Source organism: Doryrhamphus excisus, linkage group LG21 (assembly GCF_037039965.1).
Source record: "Doryrhamphus excisus strain RoL-2023G ecotype Guam linkage group LG21, RoL_Dexc_Guam_v1.1, whole genome shotgun sequence".
NCBI classification, from domain to species: Eukaryota; Metazoa; Chordata; class Actinopteri; order Syngnathiformes; family Syngnathidae; genus Doryrhamphus; species Doryrhamphus excisus.
This window is the reverse complement of record NC_136377.1, coordinates 13,683,917-13,700,708: the sequence shown is the minus strand read 5'-3', so window position 1 is coordinate 13,700,708 and position 16,792 is coordinate 13,683,917. Positions and strand designations below refer to the sequence as shown.

Below are 16,792 nucleotides of genomic sequence, written 5' to 3'. Positions count from 1 at the left end.
ATATCAAAATATCTATATCATAGTTCGCAATAGGCGACGAGCCAGCGCTTTGTGTCACATTCAAGATTTTATAGCAAACAAAATTGCTCCCTTTGTGAGGTCCGTGTCCCCTTTTTAATGATTATAATCCATAGTGAATAATTATGATGAACTGTGCTGGTGAACATAATCTATGTGTATTAAAGAGCAAACATGAAGCTGCTGTTCATGTTGATATCCAGAACTATTCCATATTTAAAGTGTACAACCGGTTGCACATCTATGTATAAAGCAGTTTATGTTATATGTATGCAAAAATAATTAAAAAAATGGAACTCAACTGAGTTTTGTCTCTATCAACAGATAAATATTTTTATAAATACACTTTACACTTAAATTATGGCAAATGTGTTATTTCTTATCTATCAACTTAAAACAGCTTAGTAGTAACACTATTGGCCGCTAGATGGAGCAACATCGTGTCGAGTACTTGATCCTGCCGTTTTAGGAAAGAAGAAGAAATGCTGCACTCGTACACAGAAGCGAGTACTGTACACATGAGTTGCTCAGTCACAACTTGCCAACAAATGTGAAAGACTGAGGGTCTGCTATTTGGACAGAAGGTACGTCTATTTTTTGGTTTGTGGAGTGAGCTTTTACGGAATGTGTCAGAGAGAGCGAGCGAGCCGGCTAAAATAAAGGGAACTCTTATGATGCTGTCAACGATTAATTGCCTTACAAATGAAAAAAAACTCCAAGTAGTTAATTTCCAACTTAAATGCATGCATAGGAGTTATCTAATATAAACATCCCATTGGTACAGTTTAATTCATCTAGCTAGTTAGCCGACATTTTCCCTACGGCAGTACGATAGTAGTATTTCGTGCAGGGTATATTTTATTTAAACCGTTTAAATATGGTTCAAATAATTGAGCCATCGCCGCTTGAAGATACATTTATGTTGCTTTTGTTTCATGATCAAGGTGGGTTACTCGATTAGCCGAAGTGAGCTAGCATGCTTGCCTCTCAGTACATTCTAGAATGCAGAGGCGGGGCTGTTGCTATGGTTACGTTGTTGTTGTGTAGCCGTGATAGCAGTCGGTCCACCACAGACACGTGCACCTTTATTCCACAGCTTTTCTTACAAAATGGTGATTCTGCATGTGAAACGCGGAGATGAGAGTCAGTTTCTCTTGGCCGCCAGCGTGGACGCCCCCGTGGACGTTCTGCTACAGGAAATCACGGCCATTTATAACGGAAGACTCAAAGTGGGCCGCATATGTTCAGGTAAGGAACCCTTTTACTCATGGAGGCATTTCCCTCATGCACTTGTTTTGGGGTTTTGTGTGGTTTGGGCATATGCAGCACTTTACTTGAGCATTAGTTTTGTGTGTTTATGTAGCAAAATGGTGCCTGTCGTGGTTTGGACATCTTTGCAGTGTGTTTTCCCCTGTCGGCCACCTTGTTCTGGAATGCCTTTGATATTGGGTGCTTCCTTTAGAGCTGTCCGAGCTGGCCGAGCATGGCATCACACTCCCTCCAAACATGCAAGGCCTGACGGACGAGCAGATCGTGGAGCTGAAGCTGAAAGACGAGTGGGAGGAGAAGTGCGTGCCGAGCGGCGGCGCCGTCTTCAAGAAGGATGACATCGGCAGGCGGAACGGACATGGTTGGTTCACATTTGATCGATGAAAGTTGTTTTATTGATTTATTTCTGCTCCGTGTTAGCTCCAAACGACAAAATGAAAGAAGTGTTACTTAAAACGGTGGACGAGGTCAAAGCGCTCATCTCCAAAGTGAGTACGGCTTCATTCCAAAAGTGGACATGTCTACTTCAAATGTTCATTTGACTCTTTTCCTCCTTAAAGAAACAAGCGGAAGCCAATGTTTGCGTCACCATGGCGATGGTGAAAGAAGGCCTGGACCAGCTCAGGGGGGCCACCATGATCGTGTACCCTATGGGGCTGCCCCCTCATGACCCCATACGGATGGAGTTTGAAGACCGCGAGGACCTCTCAGGGACGCAGGTCAGTACCGACTCCCCCAGTCTGACTCGCGAGGATCCAGAATCACCCGAACTTCCTTTGCCCTCTTTTACCAACCCCAGGCGTCACTCCAGGTGCTGGAGGAGGAGGAGTGCCAGCTATGGTGGGCTGCCAAAGAGATACAAAGAGGCAAGAAGCTGCAGGACTACATTGGCAAGAATGACAAGACCAAGCTTGTGGTGAAAATCCAAAAGGTGAGACTAGGTTATTCTCATTTTTTTAAAAAAGATGCGTTTAGAGGGGACCTATTATCCTTTTCCTCTTTTGTGACCAATAAATGTAGTTCGAATGTTGGATTCTCATGTTCAACGATGCCAAAGCATCAGATCATGAGGTTTGGGCCAATTCTTCTCATCTGTCAACGACACACGGGGCTGTTTAGTGAAAGCTGGACGATATGAAGCTGGACAATCCGCCAAACTGTTGCTGAAGTCTGACACTCTTCCAACATTACTCGGTCGTGTTGAAGAGCAAGCATTAAGTAACAATTTATCAGTGTCATCATACAAAATGGGTTCGGCAGCTGTCCGGAAGTCCTTGGGAGCACTTGGAGTGGAGTAGTAAATTAAACAAACCGTTTGGGTGGGAAGCAAGAAATCCATGAAACGCTGCTGGAATCCGGAAGATCTAAAAAGCGTTCTGTGCGGGTCATCGTGTGTCGCTGCTCTATAGGAGTCCACGTCTCAATAGCATAATGGCTCCCCTTTAAGCTTGGTGTCCCGCTGCTCCCTGCAGAAAGGACAGGGGGCGCCAGCGAGGGAGCCTGTGGTGAGCGATGAGCAACATAAGCAGATGATGCTGCATTACTACAGGAGGCAGGAGGAGCTCAAGGTGAGCAAAAACACCCGCACGCTCATACATGACTCGGATTTTTAACGCCGTTTGATCCATTTTGATAGAAATTAGAAGAGGCCGACGACGACACATACCTGGACTCGGAGTGGTCTGACAGACAGGCCCTGAAAAGACAGTTTCAAGGCCTCACCAACATTAAATGGGGGCCCAGATAATCCTTTTACACCGGGAAAGATGTCCCACACTGGAAAATCTAACGTTTGAACTGAAGTGTGATGATGTCACCTGCGTTGAAAATAAACATTCCAGTCAAAGAAGGAGTTGCCGTTGAGTGCAGCAGCAAGGATGCTACACCTTTCCTCTCTTTGTCTCGCATCTCCGAGTGTGGGCGCAGGAAGTTCCCACTCGGAAACCTGATGCCTCACTGGTGAGAGTGATACAATAGTCAACGTTTAAGGTAGACTCTTCATCAGTGTTAGTTAGTTGAGCAACCAACCACAACATTTTGGTGCAGATCAAGATAAAGGCAACATTTTCAATAATGTTTTCCATTCATTTATGCGAAATCTCCCCTGTTAAAGGGACAGTAATCATTTTTTACCACTAGAGGGCGAATAGCAAAATACACGCATGTTTTTGCAGCCTTAAACCCAATTCCACCTTATATTATTAGCTTCATCTGGCACTATATGTAAATAAATAAAATGGCTACGTATACAAAATGCATAAAAACAGTTACATTCAAAGAGTGAAGAGAGTAAGCCTTCCGTAGGTGGGTAAAATCTTTGATGACGCCGCTTCTTTATAAACAGGAGCCTCCGTTTAAGTAAGCGTTCATCCAGATTTCCTGCACAATCATCTCTCTGCGCTCAATCCTCTCCGCCCTCTCCGCCGCCTCGCTCACATACATCACATCCTCCCAGTCGTAGTAGACGGCCTTCCTCTCCGCTAAAGAGCTTCTCTCTGTATTATCATCATCATTATCATCCTCCTCATCTCCATCTTCATCCTCATACACCTCGAGCCTGCGGCCCATGTGGCGGCGCCCCCTGCAGGTCACTCGGACTGATACGGCGAGTAGCGTGACCACGAGGCCCACGCAGACGCTGGACGTGAAAAGCAGCGCCGCCATGTCGCGATGCTCTGGATTGGCAAGTAAATAAAAGGATGCCGGTGTGTTGACGCAATGGCGATATTCTTTACACTGACCTTTAATGAAGGTGTAAGTGACGAGGGAGGTGCTCATCATCGCCCCTGAGCTGTCCTCGTCTCTGGAAGGCGGTACCTCCACATCCACAGGAAGACCTGCGGAAAAAGGAAGCGTTAAAAGGTGATGGTGGAGTACAGTAATCCCTCGTTTATGGCGGTTAATTGCTTCCAGAACCTTTTTCTGTGCTTGCTGTTGGCGATAAAGTGATGAGAATCTTGGCGTCCACCTCCCTCAGTAAAGTCCAGGGCACTAGTAAGAGGTAAATATGAAAAAAAATCAGCACTGTTGCTAGGCAACCTGTCTGGACAGAATGTGTGGATTTCAACGTGGCCTCAGCTTTTTTCCATTCATTGGTCTACTCCAGTTCAGCGTCTGATTGATTGATTGATTCGACAGCCGTGTATCAATACTTGTGTCCTACCGCAAGAAAAGAGCACGCTGAGGTACTTCCTGGTTCCGGGGGCGCAGGGGTCCTTGAAGGTTTTGTTGCTGACGGCGACAGCACACCTCTGTTTGCTGTAGCACCGCTTGTTCAGCACCTGTATGGCGTCATAGCTCAGGCAGTCTGTAGGGGGCAGTAAAGAGATACTGTGTACTTTGTGGCATCACTGCATTCATTGTGTCATGAAAACCTCAGGTGTAAGGTGTAATTGCACTACCACTCTCTGCCGCAGGGGGCAATAGTGAACCCCAGTCAAATACAGTATTAGCGAGTGTTTTTGTACTCAAAGAACAAAGAACACTATAATGTTATAGATTGATGATTGTCACAGTTGCTTCAAACAAGATATGGTGATAATGAATGAATGAATGATAATAGCTCTTATTGAAAGCATCCAATGAAGATTGTTTTAGATACCTCTATACTACCCACAGTCACTAGGGGGCATGGTTGCATGGGCTCCAAGGATTGCTGTGCTATACCAGTGTTGTAGTTGCCATTTTCTTTGTTTTATTTACAAGCTACTCACCAAATGGGGGGTCTGGTGCCAGGATTGAGGGGCAGGTGTCAGCCTGGTGTAGACCTCTCCCATAGACAGCTGCATAAATGTTCAGCACCCGGGGGGGCTTACAGCGTAACACCATGGTCTCGCCCTCACACGCCACTCGCCTTTTGTGCTCAGCTAAATGTGAGATAAACATACGTGTTAAGATAAATAGACTCCATTGTAAGCTAAGGTGCTAGTAAAGGCCTCTAATATGAGCTAGTATTATATTACATACGGCGGTGTGAAGAAGTGTTGGTCCCCTTCCTGATTTGTCACACTTAAATATTTCAGATCATCAAACATGTACAAATAATAGTCAATAATAAATAAATAATAGTCAATGACAACACAACTGAACACAAAATGCAGTTTTTAAATGAAACTTTGTATTATTAGGTGAAAAATCCAAAGCTACTCGTGTCTCGTCAGAGTATTTTCCCAAAGTTCTTGGGGATCATCACAAAATGTTCAGCAGTGGTTTTGGTCTTGGAACTCTCCCGTGCAGGCTGTTTTTGCCCACTGTCTTTCTTATGGTGGAGTCATGAACACCGACCTTAACTAAGGCAGCCTTAACTCATGGAAAGGTTCACCACTGTTACATGTTTTCGACATTTGTGGATAATGACTCTCACTATGGTTGGCTGGAGTCCCAAAGCTTTAGAGATGGCTTTATAACCTTTTCCAAACTGAAAGATCAAAATTAATCTCAGTTATATTTCAGCATACAACCTACATGGATGGATGGATATAGAGTACACGAAAAAAGTGGAATTTGAAAAAATGCTATTTGTTTTTTTTGTACAGTACATAATAATCAAGATTGCATGATAAAGTGGAATGTGCAAAACTATTATTTAAAGGTTTTTTAAAACTATAAATAATAATCTTCAGTGCACGAGAAAGTGGAATGTGAAAAATAAAATTTTCTGGTTTTTACTATATTTATATTCATTCATTCTCTACCGCTTATCGTCACAAGGGTCCGGGTGCCGGAGCCTATCCCAGCTGTCAGAGGCGGGGTACACCCTGGACTGGTCGCTAGCCAATTACATAATATATATTATATTATTTATATTTATGTATACACTATATTGGGCTGCACGGCGGTCGAGTGGTTAGCGCAGCCCTCACAGCTAGGAGACCCGGTCTCAATCCCACCCTTAGCCATCTCTGTGTGGAGTTTGCATGTTCTCCCCGTGCATGCGTAGGTTTTCTCCGGGTACTCCGGTTTCCTCCCACATTCCAAAAACATGCTAGGTTAATTGGCTACTCCAAATTGTCCATAGGTATGAATGTGAGTGTGAATGGTTGTTTGTCTATATGTGCCCTGTGATTGGCTGGTCACCAGTCCAGCGTGTACCCTGCCCGAAGACAGCTGGGATAGGCTCCAGCACCCCCCGCGACCCTCGTGACGATAAGCGGTAGAAAATAAATGAATGAAAGAATGAATGTACACTATATTTACTATTTACTACTTTTTTTTACACCAGAAGCAATATTGTAATAGCAGCAAGGATGAAACTGCTGAGTCAGCATGAATAGCGTTGATGAGTCAATTGTTAAAAAACCAAACAGCACAAGTGTAACATGCATGACTTTGACACCAACAGCTGAGGAGCACATGATACTTGTAGCGTTAATAACTAAATGATACATTTTTTGGGACCTGGTGACTGTAGGAGACTTGGCGGTTAAATGAATAAAAGTTGTCGTTCGGAGCAACTTACTTGGTTTACACATGTAGTCCACATGGAGGTACTTGCTGGTACCGGGGCAGGGGTCGGGTCCAAAGAGCAGGTGGTTGACATACAGCTGACAGTCTCTGTGGTCCTGACACTCTGACAGCAGCTTCTGCTTCCAGCAAACATTGCAAACAACAAATTTACCAAATTCTACTTGGTCTAGACTAGGTCCTTGAAGGCACCTACTTGCAGGACAGTCAAAGACGAGCAGCTGCGGTCCCGGGCCACCACAACAGGGGGAGGTTCTACTGGGCACCACTGGGCCAGCAGGCCGCTCCCGTAGAAGGCCTTGTGGATGGAGATGGTGGAGTGACGAGGACAGGTAAGTCTGAGAGGATGGCCGTCGCAGGCGTAGACAGAATGACTACTTAGGATCTTGGACAGGTAGTCTGGAAGGGACCGGTAGGCAAGAAAACTAACACCAGGGTTCTCAACGGTGTAAAAATAAGTTCACCACTGTTAATATTCCATGTAAGTACAATTCTGCCTTTACAAATATAATAAAATAATATAATCATCGCCTATTAGTGATGATGATGATAGTATTGTGAAAACATCTCCATCATCCTCTTACTTGAAAAGTCAGCCAGTCCGTTCCCTCGTCTCGTCCACAGCAGTAAAGTCAGGTAAAACAAATCCGGTCCGTGGCCCATGGCTCCCCTGTGAGATCATATTAATGAATCAACTGGACCTGGCTGGACCCTGGACATGATACCGTGAGGAGAACCGGAACACTGGAAGTAAAGTAAAGAGTACTGTGGGCGCGGAGGAAAAACGAGTGCGCAACAAGTTGTGCTGAGGTGCTTCTCCAGGTACTACACTGATAGACGCGCGGGGGTGGGGTGTCATGTGGAGACAACAGCTGAGTTTTTTTTTGGGGGGGGGGGGTGTGGTCCAGCCGCCAAGTGTCGAATGACGCACTTGATTTGGTTTGTTTACTTCCGGTTTTTTACTTTTATTTCCCTCCACTTTAAAACGCACGTGCCGATTTAAAATTGACTTGAACCGAGTTTGGCTCGTGCTCGAGTGCACTTCAGCACGGAATAGGAAAGGAAAAGAAGCCGTAAACATCTTCAAGAGAACGGTGGCTCTGAACTACTGCCCCCTACTGGCTCATCTCCTCCTTACAAATAACAATTCAGGATACGTAAATAAAAGCTCATGCTTCGATTGTAATAAACGTGGGTTTTATACTAACACGCTATGCCAACAAAGTATTATTTTAATGTGATTTGAAGAAGACATGTGAAGACATTGTACACATATCGCCTGCAGCCTGCTTCAGCTTATAGATATATATATACACATATAACTATATACATATAACTATATTATATATATATATATATATATATATATATATATATATATATATATATATAGCCTAATTTAAATGAATGAAAACACACGATTTGAAAAATGCTACATTTATTTCAACACAAACCACTTAGCACCGCTTCACTTGAAAGCCATGTTCATCTCCAGTTTGGAGTCGAGCGCCGCCTGACATTAAACAATAAATAAGTAAAAAGCTGACACCCAAAGCCCAGTAATGTAAATGCAAACCAACAATACTCACCAGTTCTCTTTTTGCTTCTTCTATTTTAACTCGAGCAAGAGATGGGTTCTGTGGAGGACGAGCATATCGCCAGAAAGACACATATCAGCAGTGTTTCTCATACATTCATTTGTGGCAGCCCACCACTTTGGCTTGGGGGACTACATGCGGCCCACCAAGTGCTTGAATCTGGCCCACCAGTTGCTTTCTAAGTATTTCAACATTTAACATACAAGCCGGCAACATGACTTGCAAGTCAGATGTCTTCTTCGGTAAAAAATAAAAATAAAAAAAAAAACAACTGTAAAATTAAATTTTGTAATTTGATGTGGTCTCATACACAATTGGTCTGTCAGAGGATAAGAAGTCATACATGGTTTCCCCAAGAGGGTTCTGAAGCTGTGGTGGTGGGCTGCATGGGACTGCCCCCGCGATGTTGTGCTGCTGCTGTGTGTGACATTTTTTAAAATTATGACAAATTTTTATGACTTATTTACTTTTTTCAACAACTGGCAGAACATAGGGGTGCAATAAATTAAGGAAAGGAAATACAACTGGAATAAGTGTAGATTCTGGAAGCTCAAGAAAGCTTTCTGTGTGGCTATCGGTTACCTTTTATTTTGTCATGGCGGTGCGCCACGATCAATTACATGTAGAGGAAACCCTGACACAGCAGAAGGTAGCAGTCTTGGCAACTTATATTTAGCAAGTATTCTGAACACTATCTTCTATTTTTCAATAAAGCAACTCATGACAAATGTAGCGACTTTTCTGGTGTAGTTGGACACATTTAGGGACCAACATGGAAGCAAAAATCGCCCTTCCATACGAGGAGACTCAGCCTCTTGCACATTATTAAGTGATTATGTCATCAACCCACCGCAACAAATCACTTGTACTCCTGTGGGGAAACACTGCAAGCCTTTCCAGTCAATCAGGATGCAACAAAGACAATGAACCCACATCTGTCTAGTGTTAATATGATGAAACAACCAACCGGGCTGAGGTCCATGTAAGGTTCCAGCTTCTTTTTCAAGGGCAGAATTTCTTGCTTCAGTGTGGTCACTTCCTGTTGAGAAACAAAAGGAGAATGTCAGGCTTGTGTCTTATATTTCAATGTGGCTTGAGCTCACCTCTGAGAGTTCAACCAAAGCTTGATGTGTAAGGGACGTGTCCATTTTTCTGGAAGCCAGCTGGGCCTAGATCAACATGGAGGCAGCACGGTTTAAATACAAGATCTGATACACATCAAGAAAAGTAGACCTCCTGCAAGGACAAACTATCCTAACCAGAATGAGCACTAATCCATACACCTCCTCTATGTGTCTGAATTTGTTATATTTATGTATCTAATGGCCTGCAAGTGTACCTCTTGGCTCTCCCGTCTGGTGCGGAGCTCTTTAGCCTTTGCCCTCACAAAGTCCATGCTGAGTAGCCTCTCCTCAGCTTTGGCGCTTTCCACCGCTTGACTCTCAGCAATTTTGCCGAGATCCCTTTGGATGGAAGCAAAACTGTTCAGAGGGCGCACTCAGACGTCATCATCAATGGGTGTTCGGTGGTCTCACTCCTGCAAGTTGCTGCGCAGCGCCAGAGTGGCGCTTAGCCTCTTCCGCAGGGCCACGACCTCCCGCTCCACGTTCCTCTTAGACTTCTCCGCATCCAGAAGCTCATCGGTGAGGCGGTTCAGCGCGGGCATGAAGCTGCACAGTGCAGATGCACCATTAAGCATGCAAATGAAGTAGAATCAATAACAACAGTTTACCTGCACAGCGACGTGTCTCTGACCCCCAGCACCATGGCGCTATCCACTAAAGCAGACAGGTAGACCACAGAGGACTTGGACAAGCTTGCGTAGGACAGACCGACGCCTTGGAGAAGAACGTCCTGGAGATGAGCGCCTGCTTGGAAGAACCTTCGCTCACTTCAGTGTATGCCAGAGGCTTCATTTTCACAGAACTCACAATTAATATAAACGCCTACAATACATTTGGATTGGTGTAGCAGTAAAAAGTTGTAAAATCAATTTTCGAGTGTGTCTCACCCTCAGCCTGGTACTCTGACGCTTTCTGGTTGAGGTCTTCTATCAGCAGCTCCGTGTCATTGCAACGGGCCTCGCTGGCCTGAGCCAGCTGGCACAGAATGTCCACGGTTCTTGAGTTGACCTCATACTGGGGCACGGCCTGGTCCCCGAACGCAGCACCTAGCCAGCTGTTGACCTGAGAACAACATGCATGACAACATCACACGTAACTTTAATGATAAAGTCGCTCCCAAGACAGGGATAATTACCTTATCGATGTTTTCGCACATGGCCAAAAAGAACACGATAGCTCTGTCAAAGACGAGTAATCACACAGGCTTTACAAGTCAACAATAAAAAACCAGCTCCTGTATTCCATTTTCGCGCCGCCGCCACCGTTTTCCTTCCGACTTCCGGGTTGTTACCCAATGAGAGGACAGTAGCATACTTCCGCCTTTAGAAATCGCGTAAACACATTTTGACAAAACAAAAATTTGGACTACAACTACTCGCCAATCGCACAAATAATGAAAAACAATGTATTTGATCAAATAAACAACAGACAAACAAAATAGTTAATGTTGTCTGTTTACGTTTCTTATTTCTTGAAAAGAGTTAAATAACTGAAGATGGTTCACCCCTACTAGAAACTAGAAAAACGAAGCTGAGTCCCCAAGAAGGTTTTGGAGAATGAAAAGCGAAAAAACAAAAGTACACCTAATCTTTTGTTCATAAATAGCATGTAAGCGTCATTTTAAAATGTCATAAGGTAAAAAAAAATCAGTAGTTTATCCTTTGGTGGCCATTAAATATAAAAGCGGAAGCTTACAAGATCGAACTGTATGAGCTCATACACATCCGAAGGGCGGCGGTATTGCACAATATGCTTTGCATCCGCCGTCAGACGACAAAAGTGTAGAAGAAGAAGACGTCCTCGAGCTGCTGTGTGCCCTGTACTCAAGTCGCGGCGCCAACATTCAAATGTAAAAATGGCGACCAGGGGGAAGTTTTCTTCTAACGTCTTCAATAGTGCAAACACTACATTTGAAACCCAAAGCATGGACTCCACTATCGTCCAAGAAAAGTTATTCGGCCAAACGGAAGAAGACGACGACGAACCAGTGGTGTTCATCTGCGGGACATGCAGGCTCCCTGTCGGGGATTCCTTGTCTTGGGGTGGAAGCGAAGCCGGACAAAATCAGATACGGTTAAAACGTGAGTTGTTTTATGACCTACGGAACTGGAAGTGTAGCACGTTAAACGGTGACTGTTCTACTATTGTTGAATTCGAGCTCAGACGACACGTTTAGTCTCAACTCGAAAAAAAACACCAACAATCCTGACATGTTTTCATCTCAGGGGTCACTGACAATGTTTTGGTTGGAAAGGACGCTCGCCTGCATGAAGCCAGCAAAGGTTCACTCTGGTAAGAAACGTCCATCCATCCGTTTTATATACAGCTTGTCCTCATTGGGGTGGCGGGTGAGCTGCTTGCATGCAAAGTCCACACAGAGATTCCAACTGAAGCTGTCATTCAAAGCATTGCCATAAGAAACTCCAAAGCAGTAATTTTGAGATCCTTCACTCAATACAAGTAGAATCTGTGTTCACTACAACCATCTGATGTGTTGAAATGTAACAATAGAAGTGTTTTAGAGGATAACATCTATCCATCTCCCTGCAGTCTCATTGTGGATTTGATGTGCCGAGGCTGCCACTCTGTGCTGGGCATGATCTACTCCTCCACCCCCAAGAGCCTGGACCACAAGAGATACATGTTCTGTTTCAACGTTGCCGACATTGACAGGTGGGCTTGAACTGGATGCTAGTCACGAGTGGACGGGGATGCTTAATTGTGATTGGTTTGATGTGTGCTGTGCTCCAGTCGGTCGATTTTAGTTTATCCATAGCATGGGAGCATCGTTTTTAATCCTAAAATGAGTGTTGCTCAAAAATCACTGAGATAGTGCTTACTCATTTACTTTACTCATTTTTCTGATGCGTCATTGCCAGTAATGGAAATTGTCCCTGTGTGAAAAAGTGAAAAAGCCCTCTAAAGCTAATACGTGGTTGGGCCATCCCTAGCAGCAACAACTGCAATCAAGCGTTTGTGATAACTTGCAATGAGTCTCTTCCAGCGCTGTGGAGGAATTTTATCCCACTCATCTTTGCACAATTGTTGTCATTCAGCCGCATTGAAGCACCTTTTTAAGGTCATGCCACAGCATCTCAATAGGATTCAGGTCAGGACTTTGACTAGGCCACTCCAAAGTCTTCATTTGGTTTTCCTTCAGCCATTCAGAGGTGGACTTGCTGGTGTGTTTTGGATCATTGTCCTGCTGCAGAACCCAAGTTGGTTTCAGCTTCAGGTCACCAACAGATGGCTGGACATTCTCCTTCAGGATTTTTTGGTAGACAGCAGAATTCATGGTTCTATTTATCACAGCAAGTCTTCCAGGTCCTGAAGAGTGCCCAGATAATTACACTACAACCATATTTTACTGTTGGTGTGATGTTCTGAAATGTGACGTAACTACAGATGTAATGGGGCACACACCTTCCAAAAAGTTAAACTTTTGTCTTGTCAGACCGCAGTGTATTTTCCCAAGTCACCAATTAATCAATTAATTGATGTAATGTTTTTGTGATGTGGGGGGAAACTTGAGTACCCAGAGAAAACCCACACATGCATGGGGAGAATCAGTTATCATTTACTAATATTTCAATTTCTTTAATCTGAAACCATTTATGTGCTACAAACCTGAAAAAAATCAGGAAGTGAGCAAACACTGGGTTTTTTGCCATTCTACCAAACATGCTTTACTGCGTAGAAATATCAAACAGGCCCTTCTAGAAATGACGGAAAACAAAGCACCAAAAGTGTGTACATTGTTGTGTATTGTGGTGTAAATTTCCCTTTCTCTTCCATCGCCCTGATTGACTGTAGCTACCTGCTGGGCTCTGCAAGCCAGATGTTGGCAGCAGAGGGCCCCAAGGAGCAGCCGGTGACGCTGGAGTACAGAGGCCATGTTGAACAGCAGCTGCTGGAGGTAAATGATGACAATTTTCTCTCTTTGTCTCGTCGGGCAGGCAGACACGGTGTTAACAGCAACACGTCATGCTGACAACAATATTAACACGCCGGCAAAAGAGCAGTCTGATGACTAATCAATGACGTCATCAATATCAATGACCGAGTGAGATAGTCTCAGACATGAGCTCATCCTATAATGTATTTACTGTGCATGTTAAAAATCACAGTTCCTTTCACAGTCGCTATCTTCATGTCAGACTTTTCATTGTTGAGTTTTAAAAGCTTCAACCTGAAGGTTATTCCTTAAAAAGTGCAGAGCGTGTTTGTCTACATGGTAATAGTGTGATACTCAGGAATGACCCTTTGTTTGGAAGGGGAAAATACACGCCACTTTTCACATTGGCCAGTAGGAGGCGGTATGAGCGAGCTCTCTTATTTACAGCACCGGGACAAAAGAAGAGCATGTGGAGGAATCTTTGTTACAGAAGAAAAACATGTTTGTGGTGTGTGTGTGTGTGTGTGTGTGTGTGTGTGTATTTGCACTGGCATCTTTCCATCTTTTGAGTGTGTCACAAACAACTTGGACAGCTTTAAAGCACAGCTTATGACACACAAACTACAGTGCTAAGTGTCACTGTTGTGGTTAGCCAGGTGAATGATAAATGTGTGACAGTCAATCAAAAGGCACACCTTGTCTACTGGATCTCATTCTTCTCATTGTTATTGAGGATATATGGTTACAGTGTCTTTTTGGCTGCTTTTTTAATGACAACAAAAAGGCTGTAGTTGATGTGTTACTACATTCTGTCAATCATCCCAGAGGTGTCACCCACCAATTTGTGCTGCAGCTTAGACCATGTGCTCTTCGGCTAATATGTAGGCTAATATTTGCATATCCCAATTTGCTAAGTGTGTAGCCTGAGGGGTCCTCCATGTGGCTCCACACTGACACATAACGCTACTAATGATCATGATAAATGCTATTACTGCCATGAGATAATGAGATGATGGAGACCTTTGTGTATTAGACCTTTTGATACACAAGGGTGGCATTTATGTCCCTCAAGGTCTAATAGACACAATTTAGGAAAAGTCAAAGAATAAGTGTAGAAAAGCAGAACTAATTGAGTTGATGAATCAACAGCACCTCTGCAGGATGCAACCTCGAAGTGAACTCGATGACATCAAGGGTGCAGACACCAAAACAAAGTGGGGGGAAATAAACAATTTCCAAAATAGTATTAATAGCAATAGTATGTATTTACTCATAGTTCTGCGCTATCATCTGCCATTTTGGAATAAGAGCACTTTCTCACTCACAGGATTGTTTTATTTTTTTTTTAAATGGCGAAAAATTGTGTTAAAAAGGGTAAATATGTCGGTGTACGAGCAGACAAACAAATATGTAAATAAATAAATATAAATATGCCCTGAAATGTTATTTTGAATGGCTATCATAACAAAATTAACAGGTGTTTTGGTGCCATGAGCACTTTAAAACGCTTATATTATGGATAATGAAAGATCAATACTTCAATCAATACCAGCTCTTCATGCTCTAAAATCAATTTTCAAATCAAAATATCGCAACTTTTTTAATGTTTGTCTGAACCGTTCCTGTTGAAGCGATGAGTCAATCATTTATTTGAATGTTTTTATTTTATATTTTATTGTTTAAAATACTATTATTAGCATCATTTCTGCTCCAACACGCCCTAGTGTGTACTCAATCCCCTTTTGACATACACACTAACATGAAGGAGCGGGGCCGTGTGATGCTAAAGTGTTAAAAGTACACCTGAACATCATGCTGGGTGAGACTAATTGCTGAAGAAAAGCAAAAGAAAGCGGCAGGCGTATAGATGGGGCAGGCTCGCCTTGCCCGTGGGCGGGTCAGTGGCAGTATTATGTCCAATGTCCATGATGACGGAGGATGGAACACCTCTTCTCTCAAAAGTGGAGCCCGTTGAAAGTCAACTGCAAAGTGAGGAAAGTACGCTCATCCTGCCACATTTTTGTTTGTGAGCGAGTTGGGATTTTGTCAAGTACGTACGTAGATGGATGGATGGATATAGATAGATAGTACATGGTTGCCATCGTTTATCATCTGTACGTCTAGGTCTAGTGGTTTTCTAATATTTAAGTAGTTGTAGCTTTGCGTTGCTGTATTATTAAGTATGTGTGTCTACAGTTTGTATGGAGACAACATGTCTGACAGCCTCATTTTAATGTATTCTGTCTGTCTGACTTTTGTCGACGTTTGTTTGGGTTGTGCACTCGCTGACCTGCCAAACGCTGCCTCTTCCCCCTCCACACCCTCCCCGACCCCCTCCTTCTCCTTGCTCCCAATTATCTTCACGCCCCCCTTCTCCTCCTTTCCCCCCCCTCACCTCCCTGCGTCCTTCCTCGCTACTTCCTGCTGCTCCTTTAATTTCCCACCTGTCCACTTCCTCCTTTGCCTCATCCGTCATCATCTCACCCACCCCCACCCCCTGCCCCCCACCAGATGAAGATGCTGGTGGTGTCCATGGCTCAGAGATTGGAGGAGATCGAGGGCGGCCTTCAGGATGGATGCAATGAGGCATGACACAAATGGTCAACCTCGTTCCTGTGTCTACCTCTGTTCAGACAAAGGCATCCTGGCCCCACCCTGACCCGCTCCTTGCCATCCATCACGTTGTCAGAAGGGCGGGGGGGGGTGGCCTCGTGACGCCACCACCTGAGCGGATGCTCGCCGGCAGCAGAGTGCTTGTGTCAGCACATCAGCGCCTCAATCGATTCAGTTGCCTTTGTCCTCCTTCACATTTATGTTTGGCACATTCTGTTGTCACTGTTGTTTAACTCGTTATAAATAAAGTTGTTACCATCTGGATCATCTTTAAGCGTTTTTCTTGGCGGCCCATCCCGCTGTCTGCTCTTTAATTAGGAGCATCCGGGGGTGGGATTCAGCGGCGTCAAAGCTTTTAAGGGTCTTTGCGGGCGATTATACTGGTAAGTGAGTTTGTTTACCGACTGACCTCTAATGTGCCTAGCAACACTTTCTACCAGGCAGGGAAAAATGCCCCTCGCCGCACCCCGACCCACCCATCAACCCACCCCCCTCCCCTCCACGAGGTTTCATCAGCCTCTTCTTGCTTCATCAACAACAACCACGTCCAACCAGCACGCCGTATCCGAGGAGCCGTCGTGATGGCAACAGGGAGCACGTGCTACAACGAATGCCTGTTGCCATAGCGTTTCACACACACAGGGGGAGGAGCTAACAGCTAATCTCTGTGTGTGTGTGTGTGTGTGTGTGTGTGTGTGTGTGGTGTTTTTCTCTGCGCTAACACCCCCCCCCACACACACACTGAAAACAACAAGCAAAGCACATGTTTTTTGTTGTTGCCGGTGTTTTGTTGTTTAGTGCAGCACTTTAGC

The 16,792-nt window shown here is 44.3% G+C and overlaps 4 protein-coding genes across 6 annotated transcripts; 2 read left to right on the top strand and 2 right to left on the bottom strand.

The window, feature by feature from the left end:
* Positions 1-1,127: 1,127 nt before the first annotated feature.
* On the top strand, positions 1,128-3,858 carry cfap298 (cilia and flagella associated protein 298). The gene is made up of 7 exons (XM_078787767.1): positions 1,128-1,266; positions 1,481-1,648; positions 1,708-1,775; positions 1,848-2,006; positions 2,087-2,218; positions 2,760-2,855; positions 2,924-3,858. The coding sequence occupies exons 1-7, from the start codon at positions 1,128-1,130 to the stop codon at positions 3,032-3,034; spliced, it is 873 nt and encodes a 290-aa protein (XP_078643893.1). The 3' UTR covers positions 3,035-3,858.
* On the bottom strand, positions 3,342-7,618 carry eva1c (eva-1 homolog C (C. elegans)). Of its 3 annotated transcripts, XM_058086493.2 has the most exons (8): positions 7,335-7,618; positions 6,947-7,149; positions 6,746-6,869; positions 5,001-5,153; positions 4,451-4,594; positions 4,204-4,278; positions 4,029-4,124; positions 3,342-3,962 (listed from the first exon to the last, which is right to left on the bottom strand). In XM_058086493.2, the coding sequence occupies exons 1-8, from the start codon at positions 7,411-7,413 to the stop codon at positions 3,622-3,624; spliced, it is 1,215 nt and encodes a 404-aa protein (XP_057942476.2). In that variant the 5' UTR covers positions 7,414-7,618; the 3' UTR covers positions 3,342-3,621. The 3 variants fall into 3 exon arrangements, with proteins under 3 accessions (XP_057942476.2, XP_057942475.2, XP_057942477.2); XM_058086492.2 differs by having other exon boundaries at positions 3,342-4,124; XM_058086494.2 differs by lacking the exon at positions 5,001-5,153 and having other exon boundaries at positions 3,342-4,124.
* Positions 7,619-8,174: 556 nt separating this feature from the next.
* haus1 (HAUS augmin-like complex, subunit 1) lies at positions 8,175-10,962 on the bottom strand. The gene is made up of 9 exons (XM_058088254.2): positions 10,608-10,962; positions 10,360-10,534; positions 10,081-10,216; positions 9,884-10,018; positions 9,688-9,811; positions 9,452-9,517; positions 9,316-9,387; positions 8,340-8,387; positions 8,175-8,263 (listed from the first exon to the last, which is right to left on the bottom strand). Exons 1-9 carry the CDS (start codon positions 10,626-10,628, stop codon positions 8,219-8,221), a joined length of 822 nt encoding a protein of 273 aa, XP_057944237.2. The 5' UTR covers positions 10,629-10,962; the 3' UTR covers positions 8,175-8,218.
* A 261-nt stretch (positions 10,963-11,223) lies between these two features.
* mis18a (MIS18 kinetochore protein A) lies at positions 11,224-16,214 on the top strand. The gene is made up of 5 exons (XM_058088255.2): positions 11,224-11,553; positions 11,698-11,764; positions 12,023-12,145; positions 13,286-13,388; positions 15,879-16,214. Exons 1-5 carry the CDS (start codon positions 11,328-11,330, stop codon positions 15,957-15,959), a joined length of 600 nt encoding a protein of 199 aa, XP_057944238.2. The 5' UTR covers positions 11,224-11,327; the 3' UTR covers positions 15,960-16,214.
* The last annotated feature ends 578 nt before the right edge of the window (positions 16,215-16,792 follow it).

Coding starts and splice junctions, on each gene's coding strand:
- cfap298 (XM_078787767.1), top strand. CDS start 1,128: ATGGTGATTCTGCATGTGAAACGCGGAGATGAGAGTCAGTTTCTCTTG. Junction 1,267..1,480: donor AGTGGGCCGCATATGTTCAG/GTAAGGAACCCT, acceptor TGCTTCCTTTAG/AGCTGTCCGAGCTGGCCGAG. Junction 2,007..2,086: donor AGGACCTCTCAGGGACGCAG/GTCAGTACCGAC, acceptor TACCAACCCCAG/GCGTCACTCCAGGTGCTGGA.
- eva1c (XM_058086492.2), bottom strand. CDS start 7,413: ATGGGCCACGGACCGGATTTGTTTTACCTGACTTTACTGCTGTGGACG. Junction 7,150..7,334: donor CGGACTGGCTGACTTTTCAA/GTAAGAGGATGA, acceptor GGTCCCTTCCAG/ACTACCTGTCCAAGATCCTA. Junction 4,279..4,450: donor CAGCGTGCTCTTTTCTTGCG/GTAGGACACAAG, acceptor ACCTCTTACTAG/TGCCCTGGACTTTACTGAGG.
- haus1 (XM_058088254.2), bottom strand. CDS start 10,628: ATGTGCGAAAACATCGATAAG. Junction 10,019..10,080: donor AGAGACACGTCGCTGTGCAG/GTAAACTGTTGT, acceptor TGCACTGTGCAG/CTTCATGCCCGCGCTGAACC. Junction 9,388..9,451: donor CTTTGGTTGAACTCTCAGAG/GTGAGCTCAAGC, acceptor GTTTCTCAACAG/GAAGTGACCACACTGAAGCA.
- mis18a (XM_058088255.2), top strand. CDS start 11,328: ATGGCGACCAGGGGGAAGTTTTCTTCTAACGTCTTCAATAGTGCAAAC. Junction 11,554..11,697: donor AAATCAGATACGGTTAAAAC/GTGAGTTGTTTT, acceptor TTTTCATCTCAG/GGGTCACTGACAATGTTTTG. Junction 12,146..13,285: donor AACGTTGCCGACATTGACAG/GTGGGCTTGAAC, acceptor GATTGACTGTAG/CTACCTGCTGGGCTCTGCAA.